Source organism: Dermacentor albipictus, chromosome 4, assembly GCF_038994185.2.
Source record: "Dermacentor albipictus isolate Rhodes 1998 colony chromosome 4, USDA_Dalb.pri_finalv2, whole genome shotgun sequence".
Classification (NCBI taxonomy): Eukaryota; Metazoa; Arthropoda; class Arachnida; order Ixodida; family Ixodidae; genus Dermacentor; species Dermacentor albipictus.
In genome coordinates, this window is record NC_091824.1 from 88,057,745 (window position 1) to 88,082,473 (window position 24,729).

Here is a 24,729-nt window from a genome sequence, read left to right on the forward strand (position 1 = left end):
CAATTAACCCTGGAGCTCCGCTCCTGCCTCATATTAAAAGGAAAACTTCGGGATTGTGCATAAATGCCTGGAACAAACGCACCATCACTAATATTAGCTTACTACGCAAAGCACACACGCACACACACACACACAAAAAAAATGGCTGTGGCTTAGGTAAGGTTAAGCCTAGGATGCGAAGCATACTAGCCTTTATTTTAGTTGTTGAACCACTGTTTACCCTGGTGAACTGCTGTTGCTTGGCTATATTTGGTTCGGCTAGACGAAGAAACAACTCATGCATTACTGCTTCGCCTTCAAGAGTGGAACGCGACAGCGTTCCCGTCGACCCGCCAAGGGGTGTAAGACAATGGGCTACAGGGCAGCGACTACGCGCCTCGCATTGGACGCGGTGAGCGTCGAGCAAAGCAGCGTTCGGCGCGGCAACGAAATGCGCGCCTGAGCAAGAGACGCACGCCTTAGAAACAGCTCGTTTCTAAGGCAACACCGCATTCACTAGAGGCGCTTTTGTACCGCTATGAAGCATCGTACAAAGCGCGTTAAAAAAATGCCAGTGAGACCCTCTGCTAAAACGTTCTTTTTTCAATTACATACTGACACTCTCCCTGTAAAGCCATGGTTACAAAGCAAAGGTCTTTCTGTACCTTGGTCGGTAAACTGCTTAATCTGTAATAAGCCAGAATCAATTGAGCATATTTTTATTGACTGCCATGACGCCGTATTTCTGTGGGACGTCCTACAAAGAACACTTAAAAAAGAATTGCCGATAAGCCCTTTTGGAATCCGGTTTCTTCCACGTGCAGAAACAGGGGAAGCGCCGAGTGATATGCTAATGCTGCTTTGCATGCACAGCGTATGGAAGACGAGAATGGACATCAGACATTGTCATATACAGGCTCACTCAGCAAGACACTATTTTGTTGAGAGCATTATATACACACGCGACTTGTTCAGAGCACTATGTGAACCCCCGGAATGGCTTCCTGTACTAGACCAATTGGCTTCTGTGAAGCCCTTCTAAACACCTTACACTGGCCGAGCTGTGGCTGGTGTTTTTAGAATATGTACATGTCGTGTAATTGATCTTTTTGTTTGCGTTTGTGAAAAGGCAATAAAGAAAAAAAAAAATACTCGTGGCTCAGTGGTAGCGTCTCCGTCCCACACTCCGGAGACCCTGGTTCGATTCCCACCCAGCCCGTCTTGCAAGAGTTTAGCCAAAGTCACTTCTCCTCTGTCGTGACGTCACGGTGTCACGTGGTTTCATGGCGACACCGCCGCGCCTGAGGAGCTGGGTTGAGCTCTCGTAATATGCTTCGCATAAAAGAATTGAACCTTCTGTGTTGAGCCATAGCTGACCGACGAGTGTGGATAAACATGTCCCAGGACACATAATCTGAGAATAAAATAACTATGCTTGCCACGCGTGTGAGGACAAATGTTTCTGGTAGCTACATACGGCGCGAAAATTGCGCTTGTCGAGCGGTGGAAACAATGACAAACGTTATGCTACCTAAAGGGACACAAGTGTTTCATGCATTGCGGCTGAAACGCGTTTATATCTGCCGCACGCTTCTGTGCAAGCGTCGACTGTGTGCTGCTTTACTAACCGTGTATAGCAGGCATTTTAAGTCAGGCAGGTCGCTGACACTCGTTCTCGTATTTCATCGTGAATTCGCATCCTTCCATTTCTACACTCTAGTGTGAAGTAGTGCGGGAGAAACATGCTAGGAAAACTAAAGCTTCGGCTAGTTGGTAGGTATACGTCTTGGTGTCTTAGGCACCAAATAGAACACGAAAGAGGGCAGATAAAGGTGCTACTCGCAACGGAAACAAATTTTTTGTGTGGTTTTAGTAAAGTCTGAAGTTGCGAGTGACATTGTGGTAATGATTTGTTGGTTCTTCTTTTGTCGTCCGTTCTTTGTTGGTCTGTACAGATTATAGGATGATGATCGGGAGCGATTTCCGAATAAAACCTGACAGCGACATAGATCGAATAGACAAAGAATGTTTATATATATAAAAAAAACGTTCAAACGTAAATGCAGGGATGGCGAAACAACTCCCATTACAACTCCATTTCCCATTCCGACGTAGTGAGTAAAGGCGTCATCGCAAACTCTACGCCCGCAAAACTGTTTGCTGTGATTACACACCTTAGTGATGTCCACAGCCAATAAAGAATGGGGTAGACGGTGCAAAAACAGAGTGTATTAAAGACCCAATCGAGGCTCGTCTGCAGGGACAAAGTGTGACCGTCGCCGCAATCCCAACCAGGTGCTTACTAGGCCACATTCTCGCCACCCGTCCTGCATCTCCACGGCACGCTATGTGACCCGTCACTTGACACGACTCGCGCTTCCTCCGTGCGCTCGAATGCTAAGAAGGAAAACAAAGTGGTTGAAGTTGATACGGATAGAACTTGACCACGGCTAGAAGTTAAACCTTGCACCTGACACAAAACACGTGGACCACACGAGACGTCCTGAAAGTATAGGAAGCAGGAAAGCAGCCTTAGAGCAGCTGGCCATCCTGTCCGTCTTGTGTTCTGCTTGGCACCAAAGACACCTCGGTGAAGAGACACGCTGTTCCACACAAAATCTGGGTTCTTCTTACCTTTATTATCGTCATCCTCTCTCTTTCTGTCATTGTCGGTACCAATTAACTCATCTTGGCTTCAGGTGAATGTCCTAGTGCGTCTGAATATGGTTTGCTATTAGCACACGAAATATGAAAATGCTAGTATCGGATGATAAGCATCAAAATCTTGTGGACTCGAGGTAACGGAATCCTTTCGTTTGTGCGGCGTTCGTCCGAATGATGTATAGCCGAATGCTGAAGTCTACGCATGTAGGGCAAATATTCCCGTGCCCAAAATGATTGCAAAGCGTAGCCATATGAACTTATTCACCCACTGTGAGCTTAACTGTCCTTTTGGCCTTATGAATTCTACAACCAGTGGATTATTTAACATATCCTCTGTGTTAGTGCGCTGGGGAGCGCTTCTAAAATTTATATACCAAATGTGACGGAGCAAGCTTAAAGACTCTGTACCGCTGATTCCGTTCGAAACACATTCTCGGATCTCTCACATGAATGTTGTGCTAAGTCTCGAAAGTCAGAAAACATTAGGAGCTCAAGCTGCTGTAGCGATTACCTGCGCATTCAGCTGCCGCTTAAAACAATATGGTGCATTCGCCGGCACATTAACGTCAGTCGTTATTGTCGCTCACTAAGCTGTACTAACAAACAAAAATCCACTATCCCGAAACTGCCTTAAAGTGAATGCGACAGTAGTAGACTGGACTCGTGTGAAGGGTTAATATGAGCTGCGAGCCGGCACATTATAAACGTCGCCATTATGGGACCATGCCATCACTATACGGGAAGCGAGGCGACTGGTGATGTCGGTCCTACTCCACCTCTGACTGCTCGCGCCTGCTGCAGACCTGCTCTTCAACGCAGCCGCGCAAAGCTTGATTCACTTCGCTTGAACGGGACCCATCGCAATGCGATGACGTCCTAGGAAATGCGACACGGTTCATCCAACTAATGTCAACGGGGATGATGCTCCATAAGGTTGGATTGCCTCGACGCGCCAGACGGATATCGACAGTAAACGTATATCCCATCGTATCCCAGGGAGAGAGAGAAAACGGGACTGTCTGGATTTTATTTTTCACCACTTACAGCCTATATATACGCGGTCCGTGAAGAAAGTGCGTCAACTTTTTTCGAACGCCATCACGCTAGGCCTGATGGCTATATACCACCAATAGCATGCAGTGATAAAATGAGATGCGATGCAGTGCCATCACGTCCACGTAAGCGCTGCTGTAAAATGATACGAATAGACTAGATAAGTGAGGTACTATTGTAGTATTATTCAAACGACACAGGCCATACGAGATATCGCATCTCATTTCCGCGAATATTAGAGCCTCCTTTGCTCATTTACTCCATCACTGCCTAAAATACAGGAACAAGAAAGACTTACGTTCAAAACTCTTATATTACGCGTGCCCTGGGTGAATGTGACTACTGTTTTCAGTGAAGGCTTGGAAGATAACGTATTATACAGTTTAATTAAACAACGAAACCTGCAGTATACTTACCTCCTCTGAAACATTTATAAAGGACCCAAAAAGCGGAGAAGTATTTCTTGAATATTTCGCTTTTTTTGTAAACTGTGCATCTGAACTGCGTATACATTTAATCAAAGTCAGCAATTAATAACTCATGACGTTTTATATTCCTCTAGACCGGTGTTCTGCTCATAAATAAACTGTGGAGAAATTATATATATAGTAAATAGGCATAATTTATCATTTAAATGTACCATTCATTTCATCGGCCAATGTTTACTTCAGTGAGCGCATAACTTTCTTCGTTGCGTAGCTAAGACAGAAGGATTAGTCGGCATGCCCCATATTTTGTAAACCCTCACATCATGCAACAAAAAATAAAGAGGCAGCTTGGAACTTGCTGCCTGGCACGTTTGAGCGTCACATGAGGTCTCCATTTCGATCTTAGTCGGACCAAATTTCATTATCATGCGAAGGCTACGAGAAATTCGGCAGCTGCGACCACCCTATAACACGTTACATTTAACTCCAGCGAAAGCATGCGTCATTGTAAATGCGTTGATTTTTTTTCTCGCCCTCTCCGTATCGATGTACACCGTCTAGCAGAACTCGTGTGCCGGGGCGGTCGTTAAAACGGGGCCAACCCGGCGGTTCAGCTTGCCGCCTCCTCCCGTCGACCCTCTGCTCAGCTGATGTGAGTAATGGAGGGGTTCAGTTGGGCGCGCAGCAGAGGTCCCCGGGTAATTTGTAGCGCAGCCTATGGTTGCGCGTTGCGGGGTTTTGCCCCGGAAAACAGCGCCGAAAAGGGGGCGGCTGGGTGGGTCGAAGGCTCATTGCGATCTTGCGCCGCGCGGTCGTCTCCACAAGCCATGATGTTGCGGCGCAAACTCTACATGCTCATCCAGGCCTGCCGGCTTCGTAACGATGATCGCGGTGCATTTTCCGTCGCGAGGCCATGGCGATGCTCCGAGGAAAGATGGTGGCCGAAAGCGAGCTTGGCTGTTGTAATATTACTGCGCTGGACGTGTTTTTTTCTACTTCTTTTTGAAAAAAGCGGCTCTGTTTAAAGTCTGCTCTTGGAGTGACTGCCGGCACTTCGTGTGGGAGCCGAGGGAGCTCAACTGCCACCCCAGGAGTCCTGGGCAGTGCAGTCATCCGAGTCTCGCCGGCGCGTTTTTCACATCTGTTCGTGGCAATAATTAGGGTCGCCCGGATTTCACACTCGAGCTTATGTGACAGCGCGCAGTGAAACAGCGATGTTTCCGCGGTTCGCTCGGTGAGCTCGCTGCGCGAGTAGTCGGGTAACTCGGTCATGGCTACGCGTGTCTTTTTGCAGCACGAAACGTTGTCCGTAAGAAGCCACAACGTGAGCTGTGAACGCGCATAATTAGCGAGTTACAGTTAGCATTCAAGTGATTAGCAGATTGCGTCAGGGGAGTAGACGCGCACATGCACAGCGTATGTTGCTGTGCACCTGCGTGTTAAGGGCATGGGACGACAACGTATTAGATAGAGATACAGCGGCCGAATTATCCTGGAAAAGAAGGATAACAGACAAAGCCCTTTGGAGTTAAATTCAACGAGACAATTACTGTCCTTCGGCGGCTTTCTGGAGTTTTGTAAAGAAAGACGGAATTGCAATAACCTCAATATTAAAAAGCACAGCTTTTAAACAGGAGGTGGATTGAACAATTTTTATTCATAATAGCTACTTGCCATAAGCTTACCGCTTTCGATAATTGACTGTTCTCTTCTATAGAATTGCTCGCTGCCTTTTCTAGTAAAGCGATCTAGCAAGAAAATTGCAAGGAGAAAACGGGCCTGCTCTTTAAGAAATAACGTAGGCTATAAATCTTTCGGCCCTTGTGTCTGCAAAATTCACAGCACTGGCTCTATAGGAGACCATATTCATTGCCTGCGGAAGGCGGCCGAGCCAAAAGGTTTAATTGGAAGAAAAGATAGGGACGGTGAACAGGACAAAAAAAGACTGAGACCTTTCCAAGGACAGTTTCTCGGGTGCAGCCATATTACGTTGAGATTTGTTCTGTAAGGGCCTGAGCATCTGCCAACGAGCAATGGGAATGTAGCCGCACGTCTTTGTAGATTTCCTTGTATCAAAAGACGACGAAGTGTCTTTTGATACAGCGCTGTTCTTTCTAGCTCCGGGTTATTTCTGTGAAAACCTAAGTTCATCCGCTGGTTCTCGCTCCCTGCTCAGTCGCAATGGAAGTGGACGACCCCGCACGTCTGCCGGCGACGGCGGCGTCAGCGGCGGCCGCCTCCAGGAAGCGGATCGGTCAGCAGAGCGACACCGACAGCGAAGGCACCCATGTCTACTCTCTCAGCAGTGAGGACACTTCCGATGACGACTTCCAGCTTGTACAGAGCCGCAGAGCGAAGCGACGAAACACCAGGACGTCCTCATCGTCAAGCACGCAAACAGTGAGACAGACACAGAGGCCGGACGCCAATACCATCATCTTTGTGCCCCTGCTTCCCAACGTCAACATGAAGCTACTTAACAGGCAATCTGGGTCGATGTCACTGGAAGCCTTGGTGCCCAATGAAATATCGGACATTCGAGTGAACACCCGAAAAAATCTTCTGGCGGTTGATGTCCAGCATGCGGCTGCTTTGACCACTCTACGCAGCGTAACGGACCTCGATGGCATTCAGGTGCGCTCTTACATCCCTCTGGGATCTGACGTAGTCACCGGCGTTATCTACGACGTAGACGTCGCCATCCTTAATAACGACTTGCCGATTCTTATCAAGCCATCCAATGATGAGGTCATCGTTGATGTTAAGCGGCTTGGCAGTTCACGCTGCGTGAAAACAGCATTCAGGGGCAAACATATACCCTCGCATGTCAAGGTCGGACACTTCAGACATGCAGTGCGGCCTTTCATTGCGAAACCTCTCCAGTGCCGCAAATGCATGAAACTGGGACACGTGAGCAGCGTCTGCGAAAATCAGGCGGCATGCCCCCGCTGCGGAGAGCCCCACGCTGCAGATAAATGTGGCGCGACTGTGGTGAAGTGTTCAAACTGCGGAGGATCACATGAAGCTTCATCGAAGAAATGCCCACATATTAAGAAGGAAATGACCATCTTGAAAGAGATGGCGAGAGATCATTCATCTCATCGCGAAGCCGCCGAAAAAATCAGGAAGCGACGTTCACGTCAACGGCGCTCCTCAAGACAGGCTTCTCAAGGAAGGCGCATGCCACTTCCTACAACACCACCTCCTCCTCCACCGCCTAGGCCAGACAATGTGGAAAGGACCGCGAAGAGCAAGTCCACTGAGAAGGCCACATCTGCCGAATCTTGGCCGGCTCTACCAAAACGACAACATTCACCAACAGAATCACAGCAAACTTTCGCTGGACAACCCCCGACGTCTACTGTCGGCGATGTGTGCGACCAAGACAGGCAGGTGGCTGATATGCTGCAATCGCTAATTAATACAATGCGCATTATACTGAACAAGCTGCAAACACCAGCAGCTCGAAGCGCTCTGCAAATACTGGATGCACTAAATCCAGTGCTTGCTAGCATCGTGTAAGCACCATGGCTCGACCAATAGTCCCCTTCCGCACTGAACTTAAAAGTGCGTCGATCTTTCAATGGAATGCCAGGGGTCTAAGGACCCGTATATCAGACTTTCGCCAATTCATTTTCACAAATCGCTTCCCCATACTGGTCATTTGCGAACCAAATACATCAACTCCACTCAGACTGTCCGGTTATGAATCTTTCGTCTCGTCCACATGCGGTGCGAGCACGAAAGTGATCATCTACATCCGCACGGACTTCACATATGTCGCTAACGCAATAGAGCCTCATGACGACAACCAATATGTCTGCCTAAATGTCCAAAAGAAGAATGTGTCATTTACACTAATTGGTGCCTACATATCTCCAGCGGGTCACTTTGACGGCGAACGACTTAAGAAAATATTACTAATGAACAATGGTCCCTGGGTTATCACAGGTGACTTCAACGCGCATCACCAGCTATGGGGAAGCACTAAAATGGACTCCAAAGGCAGGAGCCTTGCCTCCTTTGCTGCCGACCATGATTTGTGCTGTGTAAATGACGGCAGCCCTACATTTCTGCGAGGCACGAGCTACAGTAGCTGCTTGGACTTGACTTTGGTGTCACGGCGCTTTGCCTCGAGCGTCCAATGGTTTACAGACGTAGAAACACATGGAAGCGACCATATTCCAACATACATAACGATTAGAGGAATTGAGCAACGCTCCTCTACTGTGTTGCGTACAGTTGATTGGACAAAATTTAAGAAGCATATGGATGACACTTGTCGGGAAGGCCTCTCACACACTATCGAAAAAACAATCGCAGAGGCATTGAAAACGTCCATGTGCTCGCTTACAAGGTCAACAAGGCGAACAGACTTGGACGTGGAACTGGATAGGCTGCGTGCGGCGCGCCGACAGGCGGAGAGGAGGTATCGGCGCACGAAGTCCGTCTTGGATCTGAGGGCTTCACGACGCATACAAAAGAAAATCCAGCGTCGCATGGATAAATTGGAAGATAAGCGATGGAAAACATTCTGTCAGTCGCTTGAACCCCGAAAATCGCTCTCACACATATGGAGAACGGTTAGGGGTCTTCGCTTATCTCCGCATCAAAGGAAGCCCTTCGCTGCTCTGGCCCTCTACCAACTTCGCTCGGAACTTCAATTGGCTGAAGAGTTCTGCGCACGGATTGCTGGGTCCGTGGCCATCATTACTGACGCAGCATTGAATGACATCCCTGAGGCACGTGTACCAGAAATGAACGTGCTCTTTTCACTCGAAGAGCTCGATGCTGCGTTGGCGACTTGCAGGCGTTCTTCGTCACCAGGACCTGATGGCATCACGTATGCTGCCCTATGCCACCTTGGACATGAGGCACGTGATGAGCTTCTCAACTACTACAATGAGTCTTGGCAGAACGGCGCCGTTCCTAAACAATGGAGATCGAGCCGCTTTATCCCCATTCTGAAACCTGGAAAGTCACCGCTTGAGATCTCATCATATCGTCCGATTGCGCTTTCGAGCTGCGTCGGCAAAGTGATGGAAAGAATGATTCTTGCCCGATTGGAATGGTACCTAGAACGATTCAACATCTATCCGAACGCCATGACAGGCTTCCGTCGAGGTCGCACGTCCATAGACAACGTCATTGACATCGTAACATGGGTCCAAAATCAAAAAAGCCTCAAGCGCCTGTCTGCGGCACTTTTTCTGGATATAAAAGGAGCCTACGATAACGTCGCCCATGAGGCCATACTAAACTCACTTGAGGCTGTTGGAGTTGGTGGCCGGATGTATCAATGGATTCAAGACTATTTGACTGCAAGGCCTTTTTTCTTACAGACCGAAGACGGCCCAACTTCAGACCATTACATCTGCCGTGGTGTGCCGCAAGGTGGACTGTTGAGTCCTATTTTGTTCAACCTCGTCCTCGTAGGACTAGCGGATTACCTACCGCAGACAGTACATGTCTCAGTATACGCCGACGACATTTGCATCTGGGCCTCTGCGGTGACTCGTCCTCAGCTAAGAGCCAGGCTTCAGCGGGCGGCAACCATGACGGCTTCTTATCTCCGAGAACAAGGCCTCAGTGTGTCTACTGAGAAGTGCGCATTACTTGGTTTTACGCGGAAACAAATGTCATCGTATCCTGTTACCATCAATGGTCAAGCTGTATTCTATGTTAAGACACATCGCTTTCTGGGCGTCATCATTGACCGCAACCTCTCGTGGAGCCCTCACTGCGTCTATCTGAAGAAGAAGCTAGTCGCCATTGCTCAGGTCTTCAAATTTCTATGCGGGAAAAACTGGGGTACACCAGTCCACTCTATGTTGCAGCTGTACAGGGTTTTGTTTCTCGGACTCCTACGTTACAGCCTACCAGTGTTGTCAAATGCCTGCAAGACGAACTTTCGCACCTTGGAGAGCATACAAGGTCAAGCCCTCCGCACGTGTTTGGGGCTGCCTCGGTGCACGTCAACAGCAGCAACAATTGCCATCGCAGGAGACCATACAATCCAGACACATGTAGCTGTCGACTCTCTCAGAGCGCACATTCGCTTCTGTCAAGGATCCCCGACCACCATTTGGCCTCCCTACCAGCCGAGAGACCTCAAGCGACCTTTTCACGAGTGATTAACGCTCATCAAGAGTACATACAAGCAAGTTTTACACCGGCGGCGAAGCCTTCCTCCCCCCTGTGGTGCCTGCGACAGCCTCAAGTGAATTTTGATATTCCTGGAATTACAAAAAAGTCCAATCATCCATCGCCGGCTCTGAAGCAACTTACACTCCTATTACTGCACCAGACGTATCATGACCGCATACACATATATACCGATGGTTCAACCTCACCTACCAGCTCAACTGCCGCATTCGTCGTTCCAGCCAAGAACGTTACAGTTAAATTCAAACTGTCGCACACGACTACATCTACATCGGCAGAACTTGCAGCTCTCCATGCCGCTATGATGTACATCACCGAAGAGCCAACAGAGAAGTGGGTCGTATTTTGTGACTCTAAGGCAGCCCTTCACAGCATCAAGTCCGCGTTACGTCACAGAACTTACGAGCAAATGACATCTGAAATCAGGGAACTGCACCACCATGCTCTGGAAAGAGGACACCACATTGCATTTCAGTGGATTCCTGCTCACTGTGGCATCGTCGGCAACAACCTAGCTGACAAGGCTGCCCGGTGTGCCCACGAAGATACAAAGACGCGTCCAACACCTTTGGCGAGGTCGGACGCTGCCAGAGAACTTCGCCTACTTGCGCGCAAGAAGTCACAAGATCTCTGGACATCAAGTGGCTTCAATTGCAGATTACGTCAACTGGACCCCACGCTACGGCTACAACTGCCACCTAGCCTTTCCCGCGGCGAAGCAACCTTGTTGTGTCGCTTGTGGTTGGGAATGGCGTTCACGAACGCATACTCCTACCGTATGGGAGTGGCCGAGAGCCCGATGTGCGACTCCTGCGGGTGCGAGGAGTCCATCGAGCACGTATTGTGTACCTGCCCTCGTTACGATGTCCAACGCCTCTCTCTGCGGGCAACTTTACATAGACTAGACTCGAGACCATTCACCGAGTCAAAGATACTCGGACCGTGGCCACAACCGTCACTGGCTCGAAAAGCGATTCGTGCACTAGTGCGGTACTTAAAGTGCACGGGCTTAAGAGACCGCTTATAGTGTCATTGTATAAGGTGTCCCTCCCACATGTACTCAGTGCTGACTCTCTCCCTTTCTTCCTCTTTCTATTCCCCTTTCCCCCACCCCCAGTGTAGGGTAGCAAACCGGATGCTGTTCTGGTTGACCTCCCTGCCTTCCCTACCCTTGCTCTCTCTCTCTCTCTTGCGCTAAGCCATAAATCTCCCTTCCTGATTTAGGAATTCAAATACCGGAAATATCTACAGAATTCTCGTTTCGCTCTGTGTCGAAGTCGTCTAGCTAAGAAGCAGAACTTAGGCGCGTGCTCTGACGTCAATGAATGTAGGTCAGCAAAATAGAGAACTGCATTGCCTGAACGTGAGTTACTCTAGCGTGATGGAGGTTACGCAAAATGTTGTCGGTTTGTGTAGGTGTGTCAGTCTCCATTTCTTTATTGTGATTAAGCCTTGACCTTACGCGTATTCTATGGTGCGGATTATGTGTGTGCTGTGAGACATCGGTTTTGTGTATGAATTCAAGCAGTGCTTTGTGGCGTGTGTTGTCACGTACCCAGCGATCATTACTGGTTACTTTAGCCTCGGTCAATTTGCAGTACGAGATGGAAGTGCTCCACTGGCAAACTAGCACAAGTCCATAGCAAGTGGCGCACAGCTGCTTCCGTCATTGAAAGAGGAAAGCATGGACATGTTGCACCCATTGGTAAGTGCGGCCAGTTTGCTATAGACATGACAGCGGGTGAAGTGTCTCCTCGATCTGACATCACTGAGAAATCTTCCTCCGCCATAGTAAGGTGTTTGTTTGTATGCTACTTCTTTTCTGGTACGTTATTACGCCACGGCACACAACGTTCTGCAAATAATGAATTAGCGTATGGACGAGAAAGAGAGGGATAGAGATGCTCACTTCACCTCAACATAGATGACGGCTTGCCAGCTACTCCAGTGTATTGGCGAGAACGGAGTCGATGCAGGCCATGATCACTCAAATAGGCAAACGTCCCATTCACCCATATAAGGCAGCATGAAAAGGGCAGATAAATTATATGCGCTAATCACCGATCATGGAGAAGTGAGTGCATGAAAAGATCGCGGTGAAGTTTTGCGTTCTACCATGCTGATTCCCGCACCGTTCTAACGGATACCGTAAGGGCGTGGCAAGCGCTGCGGTGGTGGGCATCTCGCTGGCGCTGAGCCAGGACAATATTTTACCTTCTAACTTGGCTCCCTATGGATTATACCATGGACGGTAATATTTGGAGATAACCGTGACAGTCAGTGATAAATACTGACGACAGCCCTTCATAACTACAAAGAAAACCAAATAATAACAGATGAAATGCTAAACGGCGAACGCCAGGAAAATCTTCGAGACTTGCGCGCGGAGCTATCGCAGCCAGCTGTACTACATGGTACCGGCTGCAGTGACGTAATGTTTTTAGCAGTGTTAGAGTCGAAGATGAGCAAAAATGCTTTACGCAAAAGAGGTGTACGAGCAAAATTAATACAGTTTATCCACAGAACCCCTTTATTTATGTAGAACTATAGTGCATATTTATTTTCATTTATTTAGTCCACTGCGTGTTCTTATAGTTCGAAATTTATTTTTGCGTCACTGTGCGCTGTTCTGTGAGTCTGAAGTGATGGTTCACATGGCCATGTAGTCCTTGAAGATTCACTTTTTTATGCTGCTTTGAATTGGGACTACTTAGGCACGGTATAGCCCAATAGCCCAGGAATAGCCCAAGGGCAACGAAGTGCTGTGATCCATCTGAGGACTTGGCCTTGGCCCAACAGCGTGATGATGACTGACAGACAGACAGGCTCGCGCGCGCGCACACACACACACACACACGCACACACACACACACACACACACACGCACACGCACACGCACACACACGCACACGCACAGACACAGACACAGACACAGACACAGACACGCACACGCACAGACACGCGTGCACACGCGCGCATGCACATGCACACGCACACGCACACGCACGCACGCACACAAAGACAGCTACGTGATATTGTGACTGCCACGTTAACGTAGTACAGCGGTCATTACGCCGCATAGAAAATAGGACAAAGGATGCAAGAAAATCAGTAATTCTCGCAAGATGCAAATGACACAAGAACAGGAACGGGAAGCGTTGGCGTACATGACGTATTGCTGCCTGTTTGCGGTCTCACAACCAGTGTGATTATAAAAACGGCGCTACATTAAAGAGTTTCAGGACTTACTTTGATGTTTCACAGTTTCTTTGATACAACAAAGTGACTTCGAATGCCATCTCTGAATCAAAATAACGGGAAAAAAACGGGTCAAAGCAAATACATGGAAGACAAAACACTCCGTCTGTGTCATTGCTTGTTCCCGTCGTTTTGCACGCTGTGTTTTTTGTGCCGATGTGTACCAAAAAGCACGCTTCGACGCTCTCGCATAACATGACTGGCGTATCGCCCATTAAGCCGTTAACATCGAACACAAATGTAAATGTGCTTCTGTGAAAACTAGGACTTGCCGGGTGGATAAAAGCATCCGCTTAGTATAGCCACTGCCATACGATGAACAGCACTTCCTGAAATAAGTATCATTTATCATCCAGACAACGCGCGTTCCACTGACACTTTTTTGTTAAAGCATTAAGCAGAGTCTTTTCCTAACTTAACTAAGCCTCTCAGGGGATTCTGGCAAAGTCAGGCACGCAAATACGATCAGTTTATTTGGCATAAAACTTGGGTCCGGAGCACCTCGTGCATGTCGCAGTGCGCTCAACCCTGTCCGTGACACTACCAGTCATGAAGAAATAAACACGATTGGTATGTCCATCCGCCTTCCGGCATCAACAGCTTCATCTCCGAAATAACGTTTATTCACTCACTTTGCATTCCTACATAAGAAAAAATATTTTGGTTATGTTATTTGCTTGTAATAGTTAATAGCTTGACTAGTTGCTTCTGGTTAAGGCTAAACGCTGTTCTTGTGGAAAATCAGGATGAACGAACAGAGGACGACAAGACAGGCGCTTTGTACTTTAAGCAGGTGCTTTATTTTGCGCGTGGCGTACGTATTCCAATGAGCGAAGAAGAGTTTTTTTTTGTTGTTGTTCCTTTCCTCGTTTTTTGGATGACGAGTTGTCGTACACAAGAGTCAGACAAAAGGAAACAAAGTAAAGAAGACAGAGCTTTCTGCTTACCTAAAATTAATTAATGTATTGCCGAAAACACGATCACAGACAGGGTGAACATCGTGTCAGGACGAGCGTTTGCCTGTATTTACCTTTTCATTTATTTTGGCCTTGAACTCCTAAAGGTGCAAATGCTTGACAACAACCTCAGATATCACTATTTTTTCAGTAGGGCCAGTCCCATTTTTACAATGTTAGACGTGTATCGCAGTTCATACGAAGACCTCTGTGCGTGCATTATCTGATAGAACTTGGTTGCGTAGCGCCGTAATCAACGGCGTGGTTTGGCGGCCTGAAGAGCGAAATTTCAGAAGCAACCAGTACATCTCCACAGCTGGAACATACAGCTTCAAGGAAAGCTGAAAGCAGCGAAACTTGATCTACGAACTTAATGCTCGATTTAAAGACCACTCGAGAACACAAAGCTGTATAGTGAAGTCGAAAAGAGCAACCAACGGGTCGCCAATCCTCTGTGGATTTAGGAGCAGAAAGTTAACATAACGCAAGCGGTCCAACGAATTCGCAGGCTTCGCCAGTATTTCTTATCACATTCAGGGAGCACCGTAGCGTCTCTCTTATCTGTAGTCACAGACATTAAAGTAAACGGATAAACGAACGCTGGTTCTAGCAATGTACGCACCGTGTATCACTTGAGGTATCGCTAATATTGGTTCGGCCGCCTTGACAGTGTATGTGATAAATGTCTGTTAGTTTTTACTTCTTTTCATCTTCTATTGCTGAAATTTTTTTTGAAGAAGTTCTCGCCCAAACACCTATACAAGGCGCAGTTCCCAGAGTAGCAAATTGCACGTCGTCCCGTGACCGCTGCAAGCTAATGCACGTTGTTGTCCTTGTTGTAATAGTAGCAGTACTAGTGGTGGCAGGGGTGATCGTTTTCGTGTTCGTCTATCTGAGACACAAAGCAAAATGAAACCAGCCTTACATCACTACAAGGTAAGTAGTTGCCTCTCAGTGCTAAAATCGCCGTGTCGCTTCATCGTTCATGGCTGCCCAGCCTGCTTGATTCCGTCGTGATTACACTTATGATCCGTTAGAACAGAAAAACACGGGCTCACAAGATGTTATTTTGTTTCTTCCATGAGGAAAGTATTTTTGTTGCCCGGACATCACCGCAGTCGGCACATGCACCTAATTTCTTCCAGGTGAAATACAGGTTACTAAATCAAATCATGGTGTCAAAGAAAAAAAATTGCAAAGTTTGAAATGTTTGAAAACAATTAGAGCATGAAGGAGTCAGCGGCTCAACGCGAAGGGTCACGCACTTTGGATGTTTTAGTTATGCCGCATGTAGTTCACAGCTTTGCCCAGTCCGAACAATGCGGAGGGTGATTAATCATTACAACATTTAGTTAACCTCCCATTATTGCCTTGCTTCCTTATTTCTGCATAGTTCCTTATCCGTCTCCATCGATGTCTCGGGAAAGTAAAGCTCACACTCTCTCGTCCTTTCTTGCGCCTTCAGACATCAGACTTGGTTGCTCCCTTCTCGGCGGAAACTTGTTGAGTCGACGTGAGCTTGGAGTGAACGATTAGTCAGCGAAATATTGTGGCCTCGGATAGCTGAAATAGCAGCGCCCTAGGGCTAACCATTAGACCGTTGTGTGTCAGACAGCGCACGAAACAGCGCATGAAGCCCCTCCAGCTGAGAGGCAACTCGTCAGCAGTTTTATCTGTCTATTCATTTTTCCTTCTATCACGCACCAGCGAGCTGAGAAATGACTGCGGCTACCCATTTCGCGATTCATTGGCGCTCGCGCAAACATGTTGCGGTCGCCGACCTCCATCCCCGGCGCGTTATCTTCATGGGGCAGCACGTCCACACAACCCCTTCACCCTCGCTCCCCCCCCCCCTCGCACACACCACACACTTTCTTTAACGAGTGTCCGCGTTAGGTCTACAAAACGCCATCTTCCGCAAGAGTAAAAGGCCTGCTCTCGAGTACTCGGGAATGTTGGTCTGGTAGCCTCAACTTTGTGGGTATGACCTGGCAGACGTCGATTTTTTATGATGAAAAGGCAGCCGTGAAATATATTCTGCCTAAGAGCAATCCGGTTTTCCATGACGCTTTGCAACTGTTACGCACCTTAACGTGGCAATTCAATGAGGGATCAAAGCAAATATTACCCTTTCTCAATTTCCTCCGAATTTTTCTGTGCCACACGCACACCACTCGAAAAGAATAAAAATCAATTCGGTTTGCAAATAGCACCGACAGCTGAAGAGGAGAGAGAGAGAGAGAGAGCAAATGATAAAGGAAAGGTAGGGAGGTTAACCAGGACTGAGCCCGGTTGGCTACCCTACACTGGGGAAAGGGAAAAGGGGACGGAAAGATTAAAGGAAGAAGAGAAAGTCCACTGGGGATATCGTTCGGTCACTCAGTCCGGATCACAGACGCTGACTCAGTCCAGTAGCCTTCAAATATCGCAGCAGAGCTTTTGTGGCCTTTTGTAGCTGCGATATGTGAGGCCATGGTCCCAAGATCTTCTTCAAGGTGAACGGTGTTCTATCTAGCTGATTCAGAGCTGTGCAGAGGTCATGTCTTTGGTTTTGAAAAGATGGGCAGTAGCACAGGAGATGTTCTATAGTTTCCTCCGCACCACAGGCATTACAGTCGGCGCTATCAGTCATTCCAATCAAAAATGTATATGCATTGGTGAATGCGACGCCCAAGCGTAAGCGGCACAGCATTGTTTCCTCATTTCGCAGAAGTCCTGGTAACAGCCGCAGTTGCATAGAGGGGTCGAGGGAATGCAATCGTTCTTGGGTGAATTCAGGTGTGTGCCACTTCTCTAATGTCATACGGTGTGCTACCTTGCTTAGGTGTTGGGCTGCGTCGGTCCGCGATAAAGGTACAGACACAAGGGTTGCTCCTTCGTGTGCTTTCCTAGCAGCCTCGTCTGCGAGGTCGTTGCCGGAGATACCGCAATGGCCAGGCAGCCACTGAAACACGACGTTGTGTCCTTTCGCTATCATACGATGGTGCATTTCTCGTATCTCCGACACTAGTTGTTCACACGACCCGCGACGAAGAGATGATAGAAGACATTGCAAGGCCGCCTTCGAATCGCAGAATATTGCCCACCGATTGGCGGGTTGGTTGTTAATGTAATCAACGGCACCTCGGAGGGCAACAAGCTCCGATCCGGTCGATGTTGTCATGTGAGAAATCTTGTATTGGACGCTAATTGATCGTGATGGTATAACCACTGCGCCGGTGGAGCTGGCCTGAGTGGAAGAGCCATCCGTATATATGTGAACTCGGTCAAAGTAGAAAGTGTTCAAACAATCCAGAGCTGCTTGCTTCAGGGCCAAGGTAGGCAGGTCGGTCTTCTTTCTTATCCCTGGAACCGTGAGACGCACTTGAGGTTGTTCTAAACACCACAAAGCTGAGGTTGAACGTGCTGAGGGTGTGAATCCCGATGGTAGACAGGCACGATGGACGCTGACCTCGTTGGAGAAAGACGCCTGTGGTCGTCGTTCTGGCAGGCAGGCAAGAGAGCTTGATTGCATGCGTGAAACATGACGAACATGGGCCCTAAGCGTGTCGATGCTAATGTAAGTTGTGATCGGATGGTCTCTAGCCATTATAATGGTTCCTGCTGTTGAGGCGCTCCGTGGAAGTCCTAGGCAAACACGTAGTGCCTGCGCTTGTACGCTCTGTAGTTCTCGAAGATTTGACTTGCATGTTTTAGCAAGTGCGGGAGAACTATAACGTAGCAATCCGATAAAAAGTGCGCGATATAACTGTAGCATGGAGGCCACAGACGATCCCCATGTTTTCCCGGCGATAAACTTGAATACATGAACAATAGATGTGAGCTTCTTCTTCAATTGGGCAACATGAGGGCTCCAAGAGAGGTCCCGGTCCACAATGACACCCAAAAACCGATGATTTCTCTTGTAGGAGATAGGCTGGCCATTAATGCATACTGGATAACGAGACATTGGTTTTCTTGTAAAAGCGACTAGCGCACATTTTTCTGTTGAGATGGTAAGGCCTTGTGTCTGAAGATAGTAAGATGCCTGTGTTGCTGCTTTCTGCAGCCTTGCGCGAACCTGCAGACGAGTGACCGCTGGTGACCAGATGCAGATGTCGTCGGCGTAGATTGAGACACTCACTGTTTCCGGTAGGGATTGCTGAAGAGGAGAAAGATATAAGAGGTCATGAGGCTGACGTGCAGTCTGGGTGGACACTGTTTTTTCTCAGCTACGAAGCCACGCTAGAAGCGGAAGGATATAAACGGGACAAAGAAAGTTTTTTACCTGACTAGCAGAGGTTGAGACAAGCGAAGATTTGAAAATCACTGGAATTTCTTCTATAAAAAAATGTTAGCAGCGGTAAATTTTAGGTGTGCTCATGTTGAAAGTTCTTGTTTTCAATTTCTCAAGGCCCAGCTTCTTCAAATAAGATCTTGAATGAATGCGCCGGATTTCGCAGATCTAGTGGTAAAAAAAAATTACCTACTGTCTGTTATGCAATGTCGATTATATTTAGAAATCGGGAAAACAGAGCCACACACCTAATTTTTCTTTAAATATCGCAATTTACAATAGTTATTATTCTTGCTAGCTAGCGGGCCTACAGATACTTTCCCATCACGTATAATAGGAACACTTGTTACGTTTGTGACAGTAAAGCACAGTGCAATAAATATATCTCGATGAAGAAATATCAAACAAGTAATTAATATTGTTGTTCTATGAGAGAATATATGTTTTCAAGTGCAGAATGATTTTTCTGTGTAAAGTGTAGTGAGGTCCAGTGAGGTTTACCTCTTTCAAACAGACAAAGTGTGGTAACAAGGGTAAGGGCGTATGCGACAGTTGTTTTGCATAGCAAGAAATGCTGGCCACCCAGGTTAATAACACTAATAGGCCTGCTGGCCAGGTGGGTTAATAATGAGAGAAAGCACCTGTTATACACATTTCCGTTCATAAGTATTGGTAAGCTGCCCTTCATGACTTGGGTATACCGAGCATATCCTTTTCCAACCATTTTTATTTTTCAGTCTTCTCAATACTGCTTTCTCATAAATGGTGTCCCCTATAACTACCACATTTATTCACAAGGAAAATGTTTCCTAGTAAAGAGACCCTCATCATTCTTTACTGACTGTATTTCTTTTTCGCGTGTTTGCTTTTTTTCTCCGTTCTTTCAATCTTTCTTTTCCCCTCCGTTGTCCTTTCACTAGAAGCTTCTCCTCCGCCCAACTTTCTGGCTTTCCCATCTCATTTCTTTATATGTTTCTATAAAAGCACGCTTAAAGGGACACAAAAACGAAACAATAAATGAGTTTAGACTAATGAAGCAATGTTTGAGAACCCTGCGGGCAGTCATTTCAAAAAAATTATTTGATTATTAGATCAGAAAATGGAGACCCAAGTATCAGTATTTGAATTTCGCGCTGAAAGCCCAGCGCCGGTACGTCAGCGTGACATCAGGGATTCCAAAGTATGTTTTCGCATTTGGGCCGTGTTGGCTGAGTGAAGGTTCCCGAAGCTTGCCATGTTTAATATTTGGTTCCCTTAGAACACAATGTAGTGAATCTTTACCGATATATATAATTAGTAGGCCCTAGAAGATGCCACCAAAATCCGAGACGTCACAGCCACCAGGTGCGGAAACTTTAGTAGGCGTCGCCACCCGTATTTCGTTCTTGCGCTTTTTCTGGCTTACCAAACGTCATATTGTTGTAAGAGTGGTGTTTTTGGTGTTGTAGAAAGGTAATTTACTGATGCAGAAGAAATGATTTGTCACTTTAGTGTCCCTTTAAGGAGCTGTATTAGAAAGAGGGAAGTGTTAGAAGTAAAGGCATGTAGCTTCCGACAAGTTGTGGTCTGCAGCTCGTTTTTAGCATTGCTCGTGATGACTTGCAATTATTGCAGACCAGCTCTGGTTATGTCTAAATGCAGAATTCACGAATATTACGTAGAAAAATAATGTGCCATACATTGGTGAATGAAGAAGGGTGCGAGATTGTAGGAAGCTCATTGAAACTGTAAATTATTACGTTCATCTAAGCCATATTATTACCAACCATCCAAAACTTGTCATAACTCTGTGACACGCCATGAAGACAGCAGCAGTAGCAACAAGAAAAAAAAAGATGCGTTCGGCAGGCGATTTTATGTTACACTGCTGAGAATTAGAAATGTTGCTCGGTCCCGAAGTGCATAGTCTAGAGAAAGTGACGAATCTCCCATAGCTGGGGAAAAATATTTGAACTTTTCCACAGCACCTACCTTTGAACTTTTCTTGCGAGAGCGAGAAACTCGATCAATATTGCAAATTGGGCTGCTTCGCCAACCATTTGCATAAACATTACCGTTATCTACGCTCCGCCTGAAATCATTATTATTCCTTGCTCAAGAACTCTAGGACGCCATCGCTTTGTGTGGAGCGGAGATTACAAGACGAGAATCTTGAGCTCTAAAGATCGTGGTGGAGATCCCCCAGGTAATTAAAGAAAGCAGGGATCACTGCCGTAGTTCGATAGTACTAAACTAGTCCCCAGAGGAAGCATCTTTTGGGCATCGGAATTTGCATGTTAAAGACATTTTCAATATGCAAACTAAGATCCCTTGTTCCCGAATTTATGTACACCATGAAGCACACTGCATGCGGGAAAGGGAGAAACTACGACGGCTTTTTCGTCAGTGAACAAGCACGTGAGATGGCAAGAGCGCGTGCTCCCACGTATGGATGGATGTACGTTCCTGAGTTGTAATCCAAGTGAATGACACCTTCTGAGATTCACTGTTTGGTGCTCGAGCACTTTTTACGCAAATTGTACCCGCCATCTCCATGACTAGGTTGATGGATCAATGAGCGTTGAATGTGTTAGCTGTGCCGCTGCATAATGGATTCCATCTTTCGGTATATACAGCACGGCATGGCCGCTTAGACCACCAAAGAAAGGGAGGCCGATAATTTAAATTTATACTCATAATAAAGAACACTTTAAATAGGTCAGGGCACCCGCCGTCAGAGGTTAAACGCTCTTGGAACTTGTCTCTGGGCTGCTTCTGATTTTCGCTTTACTATGGCACTTTGATGCGTGATGCTAGGATACAAAAATATCTTGGGAAATATCTGCAATGATTCCACAGCTACCTTAGTTCTCCGCATGAAAAGTAGGAAACTACCTACCAAGAACAGGGTCAGGCGGGGATAGCCGACAGCAGATAGGATTAGGCGATATTCTAGTCGACAATAGGAGAAAAAATGAAGCTGTGCAGGCCATGTAATCTGCAGATGAGATAACCGGTGGGCCATTAGAGTTGCAGAATAGGTGCCAAGCGAGGGCTCGCGCTGTCGAGGATGGCAGATAATTAGGTTGGGTGATGAAATTTGAAAATTTGCTGGCTCAAGTTGAAATCAGCTAGCTCAATACAGGGGAGATTGGAGATCGCTGGGAGTACCCTTCTTGCAGTAGTGGACACAAAAATAAGCTGATGATTGAGGTGGTTGCTTCTTTAGCCTTCCTAAATACAGGATAGAGGCCTCACTGACGCACTAAACAATCGTGGGTTCGCGCACTAGGGCACCTCACGTACCCCTGTACTTGTACATGTGTGTGTTTTATCTTCCTGCTGTTTTTCCTTGAATTTGTTTTGTTCCTTATCCCGTATTAAAGATGGAGTAGCATGCTCCGTGCCTGTAGCTTGGTTAACGTCTCCAGTTCTTATTAAACTTCCTTTCTATCTCTCTCTATCTTGTCTGCCTTACTTCTGCTGTCATGTCTGATGTGTCTGGTGGCCTTCTACAATTATCAAGCTCGCACATGAGTTAAGTTCGCTGACATAAGCAGCCTTGCATGCATCGTACTCTACCACGTTAGAACCCGAAGACCACATGCACAACACTCGCGCAGGTTGTTTATTCTTTCGCAGCTGGCGGTCGTTTCTGTTCTTAGAACAGCGCGGCTCTTCGAGACAGGGACCGCTAGTGATGGCGAATTTCTATTGCTGTGCCTAAGATATATGGACGATATACGGGCAAGCGTGTGTAACGAGATGGAAAGCAGTGGGAGATACGCAGTTTACGCCGTCGAGCATACGTATGTAACAGGAGACCTGGCGGCAACGTCGCGCGCAAATACGATTCTGCAGCTTGGCCTGGGTTAGTGGCTAGTGGGGTGATTTATGCATTCGAGGGGCGTGCCATTGCACCGGGTCAGCGGCACTTAGATCTGTGTTACCCTCACCCAAGATGTGCCACGTGGCGTTCGTTTAGGTGATGTTGGGCTTTGTGTTCCACCGGCAGCCTTTGAAAAGAGGGCGGTCACAGTGCGGATTGTTGATGGTCCCACCTACTTTGAAAAGCCGTGTCATGTACAAGACCCGATTGGTGGAACTTCAGAGAGGAGAGCTAAAGTAAGTGTACCGCCCCTATTCGCAAGGATATATAAGAGAGTGTGGAGACGTGATTGGGGGAAGAAGCGAGCGAGCGGAGAATGGGCGGCCGCTAGTATATTACTTTTTTTTCTTATCGATCTATGTATTCCTAAGTTGGCTTCTCTGAGTGCAAAGTGTCGCCGGACGGCTAAGAAGTAGTTCTAAAGAAGCGTGTGCCTGGAGGTCGCGATATAATAAAGCTCAACTGTTTGTGTTGTGCATTCTATATGTCAGGCAGTAAAAATAAATGATCAAGGGTACCCGCAAGAACTTCGTTCCTTCTATTAGAGAAGGCAAATTTGCCTGCTATAACTGGAAAGAATGTGGCCGTTCCAATCGCCTATCTTCACTATGCGTGAGTAACCAGAACCTTATAAGAAAACCAAAAAATACAAAGAAAAGCAGCAATAAAACAATTCATATTCGTAACTCACAGTGATAGGCAAATCTCGGCACCGTCTTGCACCAGCTACAACGCTCGGTTCACTTTCGCACCGGGTAAAATCGCAAAACACAGATGTACAGATATAGATGATATGGGGGGGTGTACTAATGACACCTAATGCATAACACGGCTACGGCTCTCTTCCTTAAGATGCCTGTCTGAAGCAGTGGTGTGAGACACAGCAAGAGAACAAACACACATAAAAAATGGAAATGAAGATAGAGGTACAGAAGAAAACGAAAAAGCAGCGCCTCATCCATGATCACGAAAGCAACCTTTCGCTGAACGTCGACAACGCGATGCGTCTAGACGCTACTGTACGCAGGCCCGCGAGCGCTCGGACACGGAAAAGCGCGCAGGCCACCGTGAGCAAGAGGGAGTTAGCGCGCACCAATCTTTGCCGCCACCAAATTGCTCGCGACCTGTTCCCTTCGGCACCGGAAACTCGGCGACAAGAAATGCCGCCCGGCGCGGGCTCTCCCGACAAGCAACATGCTCTGCTCACTTCGGCGCTGAGTTAGCGCACTCTAGGCGCTCTTGGTCCGCTCGCAGGCATTTCTATTTTTTCGTGCGCCATTTCGCTGCATCCAATATTCGCCCACGTCAACAGGCTCAAATCTCTCGCTCGCCCTGATTGTCCTTCCCGCCTGTTTCATCTCATTTGATGTTTGCTTCGGTTAGCCCTCTCTCCCCATTACCGTCCTATATCTTGTATTCTCAATTTCTTTCACCAGAGTCCGGGAACCTTGTCCTTCATATTATAGTGAAGGGCGTGCACAAACGTGCCAATGCTTGCCTGCGCACGAATGGGCACACGCGCCCGGCGTCTAAACGCAGCTGTTGACGCCTTCGGGCGCGCGAACGTCGACTTGCTTGCCGCGGGGTTCGTTTCGGCGACGCTGCCGGGACGCAGGGAAGGACTCTGCTCGGAAAGGAAAGTCGGGATCGTTGTCTTTCCTTTCATTTCGCCTCCCACGGGCAACTGCCGATTCCTTGCCATCCGCCTCTTTTCTTCTATTTCGGGGCGAAGCTAAAACGCGAAATAAGCAGGGGGCAGGGCGCAACATCGACGACCGGGGAGGCGAGGGGGGTTGTACCGGTATGAAAGGGCGAAATGGCTCCGAAGTCGCGTTTCGATTTCGCCTCCTGTTCGAGCCAGAATGAGGCGCGCCACTGGAGCGAAGAGAGAAAAACAGCCTCGCATTCCTCGCCTTTCGCTTTCGACTGTTCACCTTTTGCTCCTCTTCTTTTTTTATTCGTCCTATGCGTACGTACGCACAGATTTACGGACGACGCCGACGACGGCCGGGGGCCTTGCACTCGGCAGAGAACCCGATTTGTCATTCCTCTTCTCTGATTGGAGCGTGCTCGCGGCATTGT

At 47.5% G+C, this 24,729-nt stretch overlaps 1 protein-coding gene across 1 annotated transcript in view; it reads left to right on the forward strand.

Moving 5' to 3' along the window:
• LOC135901186 (uncharacterized) overlaps positions 1-24,729 on the forward strand; it is a 790,538-nt gene that overhangs the window by 128,024 nt on the left and 637,785 nt on the right. The window contains exon 3 of the mRNA XM_070537224.1: positions 11,888-11,994. Coding sequence (XP_070393325.1) covers positions 11,888-11,994 — 107 coding nt within the window. The remainder of the gene's footprint in view (positions 1-11,887; positions 11,995-24,729) is intronic.